The 10,532-nt window shown below is 36.0% G+C and overlaps 1 protein-coding gene across 1 annotated transcript in view; it reads left to right on the forward strand.

The window, feature by feature from the left end:
• Positions 1–5,930: 5,930 nt before the first annotated feature.
• The window catches only part of LOC110449030 (isocitrate dehydrogenase [NAD] subunit beta, mitochondrial-like), a gene marked incomplete at its 3' end in the record, with an annotated part of 13,741 nt that continues 9,139 nt past the window's right edge, over positions 5,931–10,532 (forward strand). The window contains exons 1-6 of the mRNA XM_021495603.1: positions 5,931–6,081; positions 7,095–7,201; positions 8,269–8,328; positions 8,535–8,683; positions 8,931–9,071; positions 9,688–9,820. Of these exons, the coding sequence (XP_021351278.1) occupies positions 5,931–6,081; positions 7,095–7,201; positions 8,269–8,328; positions 8,535–8,683; positions 8,931–9,071; positions 9,688–9,820 (741 nt within the window). The remainder of the gene's footprint in view (positions 6,082–7,094; positions 7,202–8,268; positions 8,329–8,534; positions 8,684–8,930; positions 9,072–9,687; positions 9,821–10,532) is intronic.

Genomic DNA, 10,532 nt, shown 5'->3' on the forward strand with positions numbered 1-10,532 from the left:
CAGCATCATTAACATCTGACATTAACTACAACAACATGTAATCCGTAACGATACAAATGTCAATAATACATAAATAGACATTTATATAAATTATATTGATGTGCATGTTTACGTCACTCGTGCCTTATTTGCCTCAAAAATGTATCTAGCAAGTTTACGAATAACGCTGATATTATCAGCACTTAGTAACTGTACAAGTTTAAACATTGAAGGATTTCGCCAGTAATATGGTTTTATGTATTTTACTCTCAGAATATGAAAATTGTTACATATTAAAATAAAATGATATTCGTCTTCAATATCTGAAATGCAGCTCATACAGTGTCTTTGTTCTCTCGTTATGTTATTGTATCTACCAGTCTCAATAGCTAAATTATGTGCAGAAAGACGAAGTTTAGATAAACAGATCCGGTATTTCATTGGAATATACTTTGTCAAATAGTATTGAAGAGTATGGTGATTTGCTAAGTGCTTATATAAAATACATTTAGGTGAGGTTTCTAATAGCCCTCTCAGATATTGTTGACTTTGATCAAATATTCTTTGCTTTATCATGTACAAAATACTTTTATGGTTATATGAATAATAATTTGTCCATACATCTGCGAATCCGAGAGAAAAAAGACAATGTTTGACATACTTAACCCAGTTAAAGCAATTGCCTGTATTGCTACTACTTAAAAAGGAATACGCAGTTTGCAAAATACAATTTTTCGAATCCATTAGTTTTAACCAATATTTTATCATTCTGAATTTTCTTATATTTTCCAAAGGATGTCGACCTAATTCAAAATAAACCATTGCGTTGCAAGTCGACTTCTTAACTTTTAAAATCTTCTTACAAAAGTGTAGGTGTAACCTCTCAATATCCGTACCTTTTGTAGATCCCCATACTTCACATGCGTAATGCAATATACTACAAACATACGTATCAAATAAATGCAATAACGTTGTACAGTTTAGGCTCAAGTTAGAAGAGCTTGAAAAAAGAGCATACATGGCCTTTCTTCCTTGGTCAGATAACTGTTTCTGTATATGATTAAATTTATTATTGAATTTCAGTTTTACTCCTAGGTAGCTGAAAACATCTACAACTTCCACCTCCAAACCATTATACATCCATCTTTCTCTATCTCGTATACTACCACCGTTTCTAAATACAACTACTTTGGTTTTCTCAGTGTTAACTGTTAATTTCCATTTAGTAGAATACACATTCAGATTATCTAAAAGACTCTGTAAACCTTCAATAGTTTCGGAAAACAATACTAAGTCATCTGCATACATTAACAAAAACAAACTTAATTCACCAAAGTCATAGTCCGTTGCACCATTTTCAATAAATGAGGTTTCAAAATCATTAACAAAAACTGAGAACAATAAAGGCGATAATATTTCCCCTTGCATTAATCCAACACTGCACTCAAAATAATTAGAACATTTACCGTTAGTTGATACACAAGATTTAACTGATTTGTAAAATGATTTAATGACGGATAACATTTTCCCACGAATACCAAGCTTAGTCAGCTTACGCCATAAGCTTAATCTATCAACAAAATCAAACGCTTTGCGAAAGTCCACAAAGCAACAGTACAAAACGTTTCTTTGAAGATAAAGTTTTCGTTATAATAGAATGTAATGCGAAAATTGCATCAATCGTACTAAGTTCTGGACGAAATCCGAATTGCGCATCAGTAATAAGGTCATATTTTGTACACACATCTAAAATACGTTTATTTAGTACAGAGGTAAAAAGTTTACAAAGACAACTAATTAAACTGATACCTCTAAAGTTATTAGGGTCATTTAAAACACCTTTCTTATGGACAGGAATAATTATGGCTGACGACCAATTAGAAGGAAAATAACCAGATTCTAGTATAGAATTAAACAACGTAGATAAAGTTGGAAGAAGTAATTCCTCGCTGCGGGATTACCTAGGGTCGATCCTACGGGTGTCAGACGTTTCGCCCCAAAACCGTATCGCCCCAAGCTAAATTGATTCATATCGCCCCAACAGGTTTCCCCAAAAAAAACATAACGCCCCAAATAGTTCGCCCCAAAGAAACCATAACGCCCCAACTAGTTCGCCCCAAAAATAATATAGAAAAAAGGTATGCTCATTTTCCTATTTTCTTGGGAAAATCGTAGTTAATATGTGATTGTGTTTTACCGTGCTAAGGGGAATAACTCTTGTTTCGTGTATACTACGGAAAGGTATTCGATGGTACAGTCGTTTCGGTACCTGGTAGTTTCGGTACTTCAAAAAGAAGATGTTTCGGTACATTTTGTAAGTCGTTTCGGTACCTGTATTTAAGTTGTTTCGGTAATCCTTTATTAGTTAATAAATATTTCTCACTTTTTATTTATAGTTGGTTGTTTATATAACGTTTGCTTTCGTAGTTTAACTGAGCAGCTGAGCAGCTAAACGACCGGGTACCTAAACGACCTGAATTCGGCGATATACATATTATTTTGCAAAGCCAAGCCTGAATAGTAATTCATTATTTACTTCAACTTCAACAGGATACTCTAAAACGTTCAATTCACTGAACATTATTTAGAGGCGTCAGAGAGATCGGTTAAAAACAAGTTTTTTTGAGTTAGGTTTTTTTAGAACTATATGATAAAAACAACATGTACGCTTAGAATTTGTGAGAGAGGAGATTTGCCTTCAGTGTTGAGAGGTCTGCACTGTCGGCGATGAAGGTTGGGAGGCTGTTCCAGGTACGAATTGTTCTAAGAAAGAATGAATTTGCATGATTATTTGTGGAGCTGTGTGGAATCTGGAAATTGTATTGTCGGATTCGCTGGAGAATTGGAGGTTGCCATCATATGCCACAAGGCTGTTTAAGATTTTATATAGTAATGTATGGTGGAGGTTATTTTACGGCGTTGTTCAAGGGATTGCCAGTTCAAGTTTGGAGCATTTCTTTAACACTACTGGTGTAGTTGTAGCAACCAAGGGTGTACCTGGCGGCTTTTCTCTGCACCATTTCAACTTTATGGGTAAGGTTAGCCTGCCATGAATCCCAGATGGGGCTACAGTATTCAATGTGTGGGCGGACATAAGTTTTATAAGCTAACTCTTTTGTTTTTACATTGGTGGTTTTAATATTTCTCCGAATGAATCTTAGGGATGAATTTGACTTGTTGGTTATGTTATTGATGTGGGTGTTCCATGAAAAGTTTTTAGTGATGGTTAAGCCCAGGTATTTAGCCGAATCTGCTTGCTTTAGAATTTGTCCATGGAGAATATAGTTAAATTTATGTGTCAGCCTTTTCTTTTAGATGTGTAGAATTTCACATTTATCAGGGTTGAATGACAGTAACCAATTTTGTTCCCACTTTTCCAGAAGATTGAAGTCTGTTTGTAGTGTTTCTGCATCAGAGTTGGATGAAACAGTTACATAGACAATAGTGTCGTCTGCAAAAAGTCTAACTTGGCTTGTGATAGAGTCTGGTAGATCATTTATGTAGATTAGAAAAAGACAGGGCCCCATGACTGAGCCTTGGGGGACTCCAGAGAGGACAGGACAGGTAGAAGATATGGTGTTACTTACAGCAACTTTCTGACTACGATCAAGTAGAAAATGTTGGACCCAAGCAATGATTTTGCTGTGAATGCCGAAACAAGTGAGTTTTAGAATGAGTTGGGCATGGTCGACTTTCTCGAACGCCTTTGAAAAATCCATAACGGCTACATCTGTTTGATGACCTAGTGCTAAATTATTATAGATGTCTGAGGTAAAAGCAAGAAGTTGTGTTTCACAGCTACGTTTGGAGCGAAAACCATGCTGGAGAGGGCTGAGAAGATTATAGTTGTCGGCGTGAGTCATGATGCTTCTGGTAAGGATGTGTTCTATCAATTTACTGAGGATGCAGGTTAGCGAGATTGGACGGTAATTTTGCGGTTGGATTTTTGGTCCCTTTTTAGATACAGGGGCTGCAATGGCAGTTTTCCAGTCTGAAGGAACTACACCGCTTGACAGGGAACAGTTAAAGAGATCTGTGACAATTGGGGCTATTTCAGCATAGAAATGTTTAAGGATTTGGAGAAATTTTTATTGATTTATTGAAAACAAACTAAGTTAATTAACTATTAATTTGTAATTTATTTAAATTACTATTTTTGTTTTGTTTTAATTTTTAAATCATACAGCTTGTGGCTTTTAAATAAACAAAAACTCCATGTTTTCCTGTATGTGTACATCTTGTCATCAAACGTTGATGGATGTAGCTACTAAACAATCAACAAAGCCATATATCGACGATCTGTAGTATTTTTTAAATAAGATCAGAGAGGCAATTATTTTCCCGGTTCTATTACATTTTGTGTCGCTGCATTGATGGCAATTGTTATTAAGATAACAACGTTAGGAAGTTTCAAGTTTCAAGTTTTATTCAAACTTTGGGCCATTGGCCCATCAGTATACAATACATATACACAAATCATGGACAATGTACAGAAGATGAAAACAATCATATTCCATTATAATACCCTTAACTTGTTTGCCTCATATATGAATTTTCCTAGTATACACAATTCTTTAATATTATGGACACTCAATAACTGGACGACTTTAAATACAGATGTTTTTTCCAATAATAGCTTTTGATAAAACGAGATCTGAGATTTTGGAATTTAGAACAGACCAATAAAAAATTAAATTCGTCCTCTACTTCAGAGGGGGAGTTATACACTGTTAGGAAAATGTATCAACAAAAATATGTTTAAGTGTAATTGTTCCCAACACATAACTTCCACAGGACACATTATGTTGACAATGAAAGTAGGAGGACGTCGGGGGTATAAACAAAGCAGCTTACTAACTGACATAGCACGTATCTCACGATTGTGTTTTTTGCACCCGCGTTGTCGGACCACGACAAGAGGCACTTCAGTGCGACATCTGCACAAGATGGCAACATAGGAAATGCCAGTCTGGTAAGTACCAATTAAATTAATTGATTGTAATTTCATGGACACAAGTATTGGGACAATATGCTAATATGAATGTTATCATAATAATTTCTATTAAATAAAATTAAATTTTGAAAATATAAGTACCCCAGTCGTTACTTAACTCGTCCCATTACGTTACAATATTAAGTGATTTATTCTGTATCGTGCATGCTATATATCTTTGTGTTATATTATATCTATAATGTCTATGTATTTATATATTTCAGATGATATACATGTTTAAGATAATTAGATAGTATCATATTTAATACCTCTGTTAGGCATCTATTTATATTTGTATACTTAAGATGATATATATGTTTAAGATAATTATATCGCGTGAATTGAAAAATAAATTTGAAACTATCCTCAAAGAGAAAGAGGACGCACAAAATAGAGCAAAAAGGTACTTAAACGGAACTGAAAACAATGAGGAGTAAAGTGGCCAAGTCAGATAAGGAGATTGACGAACTACGTAAAACAATAACTACATTACATGAAAGTAATTGCAAACTGACACAGAAAAACGACGAGCTTACCATAGAACTAAACAATTTGAAAGAAGAGTGTGACGCACTGGCAAAAACTACGTGTAACATGAACATAAGCGTTTCAAACATAAAAAACGAAAAGTGAGAACTCGCTGGAAAAATCCAATGGCATAGCCTCAGCCTTAAAACATCTGTAAGGTTGGTAGCCGAAAGAGCGAAAAGTGGTGATCAGCAAATCGACAAACTTACAGAGGATGTCAACCAGTGTCGATCGTCGATTGCAAACCTACGTCAGGAAATTACCGAAAGGAGGAAATCAACAAAAGAGAAGAATATTACCAAAGACGCGAGGAATGATGCTTAAGAGGCAGATACTGCCATACATGTGCATTTTCCTACATCAGTTTGTAATCCAGCACCAAAATCCAATTCCAGTTTATCAGAGAAATTTTATAGCTTCCGCATCAGCCATGCGTGACTTCTTGGAAGAAGCTGGTGTGCGTGTTACGTTTCTGAGGTACTTCGTACGTCGGTGGAAGAGTACAGCCTCGGCACAGTTAAACATCCTATCGGAGGATGCTGACATAGTTACTGGCAGTCACTTCTGGCCCGATGGCATAAGTATGAGGCAATGGGTTCCTCGCGCAGTATTTCTAGATAAGCACAGTCATGACCAAGTTTAATTTTATGTGTTTAGGAACATTGAGGGGCTGATGGCGGGAACTCCCGTATCTACTCCAGTCTATAAAATCATGTAATGTCAGGTTAAATTGGAAGAAAGCTGTGTCAGAGGGAATGTTACAGAAGTATAAGTTATCACTGTACGATAAGTTGTCCAAAATACGCGAACCAGGTACTGAAGTAACAGCGCAGGATGAAATTGATATACATATAGTAATGAAATTGTGTCAGCATTACTAAATTCGGCTATAGAGTCTATACCTGAAGTAAAATTTAAAAAGCATCTAAAGCCATACTGGAACGAACAGTTGGCATTGCTTCACGATACCATGATAGGAGTCAGAGCGATACGGGTGAGGGGTGGGAAACCACGAGATGTATTAAATGATAGTTATAGGTCAAAGAAGTAATATAGACGGAAAAATCCCATATAACACTGGATCCTAATGGAGGTATGTCCGTAGGGTACGAATTACTCAAAATATTATATGGGGCAAAGAAGTAATTCCAACAGTGTGGACAAGTTTAGGTTGTCAAATTTTCGGAGCGATCCGCTCCTTATGATAGTTATATATATATTCCCGTTAACATCTAGCGGAGGATAAAATGGGCGAAGAACTGTGTTTAACTGTAATAACATACTCTTATTGTTATTATTTGGTTGATAGTATAAGATTTTCATCATCATAATAATTATTGTGGTGGTCGTCGCATTCAATAAACAAGTCATTTGTACGAGTTACTTCCCTTGCATCGCATACTTGGGTACATATACATGGAGATGGAATCTAATATTCCGTGGTGCATTTTACAGTGAAATGCTTTTGAAATCAAAGAAGAAATTGAAACATCTCTCAATATTTTCAGTATTTTTTATGAACGTGATAGATGAAAATTTACCCGTTTGAATAGAGGCCTAGAATGAAAATTGTAAAATGATACCTCCCTTCTAGTCGTCATTGGGAAATCCCTCTGTGACGTCATAATAAACATGGCATCCTCCTTGACAAGGTCGGCTTTTTCCAGGCTCTGTCAACAAGTTCCGCGCTCTCTGGCATGTGTAGGTATTCGACATTAACTTTGTGACGATAGTTTCCATATTACAATATAAAACCCATTCATGAACTGTGGAATTGTTTCGGGGTTCGAGGAATCAATGATTCCATTCATCATGTCAAAACCCACGTGTTGATTGTTGACGAACAGAACGGGAAGTTTTGTTTCTTCTATTTATCTATATGTTATACTCCACAGAGACCAAAATGACTAATGCTAGTTACAAATTATATATCAAGACGTTAACACACTGACTAACCGGTGTCTGTCAATTGATTGTTTAACCCTAGTACTTCATGAAGTCCATGGGTCTCTGTATGTACAAATGTAATGAGCATATTTGGATCTGTCACTTTTAAATATCTTGTGAGCTTGTTCATGTTGTGAAATCGAAAATGAAGAATTTTGCATATTTTTTCTGCAATTTTTTGCAATTTCCTAATCCATGAAGGTTATGCTAGATTTTATCTAAGGTAGTGTCTCTGTCTAAATGATGTAACTATATATCTCTTCTGCGAATATCTTTGTAGTCAATCACATCACCTCCCAAATTTTATGTATGAATGGAAATGAGAACTAACACCATGTCGAGGACACTCGACCCTTTGTGTCATGGTGGAGTTAAATGTCATGGTGGAGCATTTCTGTCATATAGAAAACAGCGAGTAGAGATATTTGGAACAGCATCTTGCTGAATAAATGCGAAAGAGTGGGGTACACTCTTCGCATTTATTCAGCAAGATGCTGTTCCAAATATCTCTACTCGCTGTTTTCTATATGAGAGAAATGCTCCACCATGACATTTAACTTGGAATAATTATGTCTTTTCCCTTTCTGTCTTCAACCTTGCTTGAGGTACAGTATTAGATGCTAAATATACAACAGCCAGTAGAGTTTCCTTGATGTACTTCAGTTGTGATATTCTATTACATGGGTAGGACAATAAATAACCTCAACCACTATCTATTTTTAAAGTCGTATCTGTCTGATTCAGTAGAATATGAGCTTAAGAATATGAAGAAAGAAAAAGTACAAATTTCAAAATAAACTGATTCTATTTTTTATTTTCAGACAGTCAAAGAATTTCAGAGCAGAGATTTCCACGACTCTACACCACACCATCAGGCTCTGGTAAGTTTATAACTGGGCTCCTCTGTTCCGACTCTCTGTAAATCCTTTCCTAGATAGGATTATGATGATGATTTGATCACCTTAGAACTTGCATCTAAACTTAGTTAAACAGTCAAATTTCGTCAAAAGCTTCTGCCTTCAGGTTGTCTATTGTATAACATCAACATGTTTTGAGAGCCATTATGTTAATGCTTTTATATTTGCAGTCTGTATCAGAGCCAGTCTCCCATCCCGAGGGGAAACAGAAGGTGACCCTTGTCCCGGGGGATGGGGTAGGGCCGCACCTCATGGGCAGTGTTCGCGACGTATTCCAGGCTGCTGGGGCTCCTGTGGAGTTTGAGGAATATTTTATTAGGTACCCCCTCCCTTTCATAGCTTCCAATGAGACAGGCTTTATAAACTGTATCACTATGCAATGCAAGGTAGTTGACCTAATTAATCGTTTTGATTTCAACATTGTTTCTTCACTCTAAAGAAAAGTGTAGAATTGAATTGTATGAATCTTTATTTTAAAGTTCTATTTAAGATAAAATCAAAATAATAAAAAAAAAAAAAACAGCTTAATCACCTAACAATACAAAAGATGAACTTTTAATCTATAGTGAGGTACAGCCAACTCAAAGTGCCAGCATCAGCACAGTGGTGGAATCATTCAAGCGTAATGGAGTCGGACTCAAGGGAATCATCACAACACCATCCAACTTCAAAGGGGGTGTCCTCCAGACCCTCAACATGAAGATTAGGTGAGTAAGAAAAGTTCCACACATCTGTTACAAAGAGGACGTGGTTCAGACCCCCAATATGTAAATCAGGTGAATAGGGTAATACTGAGTTCTACATTTTTGTTACGAAGGGAAGTGTCCTCCAGACCCTCAATATTAGTTTAGTGTAGACAACTACTGACTACTTACTGTGTGACAGATAGCAAGGGAGTACACATCATTTTGTCCTGTATCCATAGCCTTGTTATAAACAGCTAGGGAGAAAGGGGTAGATATAAACTTACCTTATATCCACAAATATACAAATGACAAAGGTGTACATGACCTTTGAGACAGGTTGAAATTATCAATTATTACAAACTTTAGGTGATGCTGTTGGAAATATGTAATGGTACAGAGAACAGAAACTCCAAACACACTGAGGAATTTCCAAAATTGGTGCAAGCCCTCGGCAAGCCTCACATTTAACCCAATTTGAAATTTGTTCGGACGGAATTTCCCTATCCTACCCCTATGCTCTATATAACCGTACCTTGACTGTCACGTCTCTGACTTAATGTGACCTGCTAATTCTCGATGACCTGCTGAGAATACTGAGAATGTTTTCTGACACTTATCTTTACTTCATTGTTAACAGAGCAGAGCTGGATCTCTTTGCTAATGTTGTTGTCATCAAGAGCTTACCTGGCTTCAAAACGCGTCATAAGAATCTCGACTTCGTCATCATCCGTGAACAAACTGAAGGAGAGTACAGTGCCCTGGAGCATGAGGTAGGTAATTCATGTCAGGTACAGTGTTTGTTTAAAAAAAAAAAAAAATAGAATAATTCTGTAATTATTTTGATAAAACCTTTGTCTGGCCTGATTTTTCAGTAACTTTCAGCTGTTCAGAGTAGTTTAATTGTGCATTCTGATGATTATGTGTTCTTGTACTTATGACCGTGTGTTAACATAAACTGATGACCCTGTGTTGAAATAAACTTATGACCATGTGTTAACTTCAACTTATGACCGTGTGTTAACATAAACTGATGACCCTGTGTTGAAATAAACTTATGACCATGTGTTAACTTCAACTTATGACCGTGTGTTAACATAAACTTATGACCATGTGTTAACATAAACCTATGACCCTGTGTTAATATAAACTTATGACCGTGTGTCAACATAAACTGATGACCCTGTGTTAAAATAAACTTATGACCGTGTGTTAACTTAAACTTATGATCGTGTGTTAACATAAACCTATGACCCTGTGTTAATATAAACTTATGACCATGTGTTAACTTAAACTTATGACCGTGTGTTAACATAAATTTATGATCGTGTGTTAACATAAACTTATGACCATATGTTAACATAAACCTATGACCCTGTGTTAATATAAACTTATGACCGTGTGTTAACATAAACTTATGATTGTGTGTTATTGCAAACGTATGACCGTGTGTTAACATAAACTTATGATTATGTGTTCTTGTAC

The sequence above is a fragment of the Mizuhopecten yessoensis genome, unplaced genomic scaffold (assembly GCF_002113885.1).
Source record: "Mizuhopecten yessoensis strain PY_sf001 unplaced genomic scaffold, ASM211388v2 scaffold4421, whole genome shotgun sequence".
Lineage (NCBI taxonomy): Eukaryota > Metazoa > Mollusca > Bivalvia > Pectinida > Pectinidae > Mizuhopecten > Mizuhopecten yessoensis.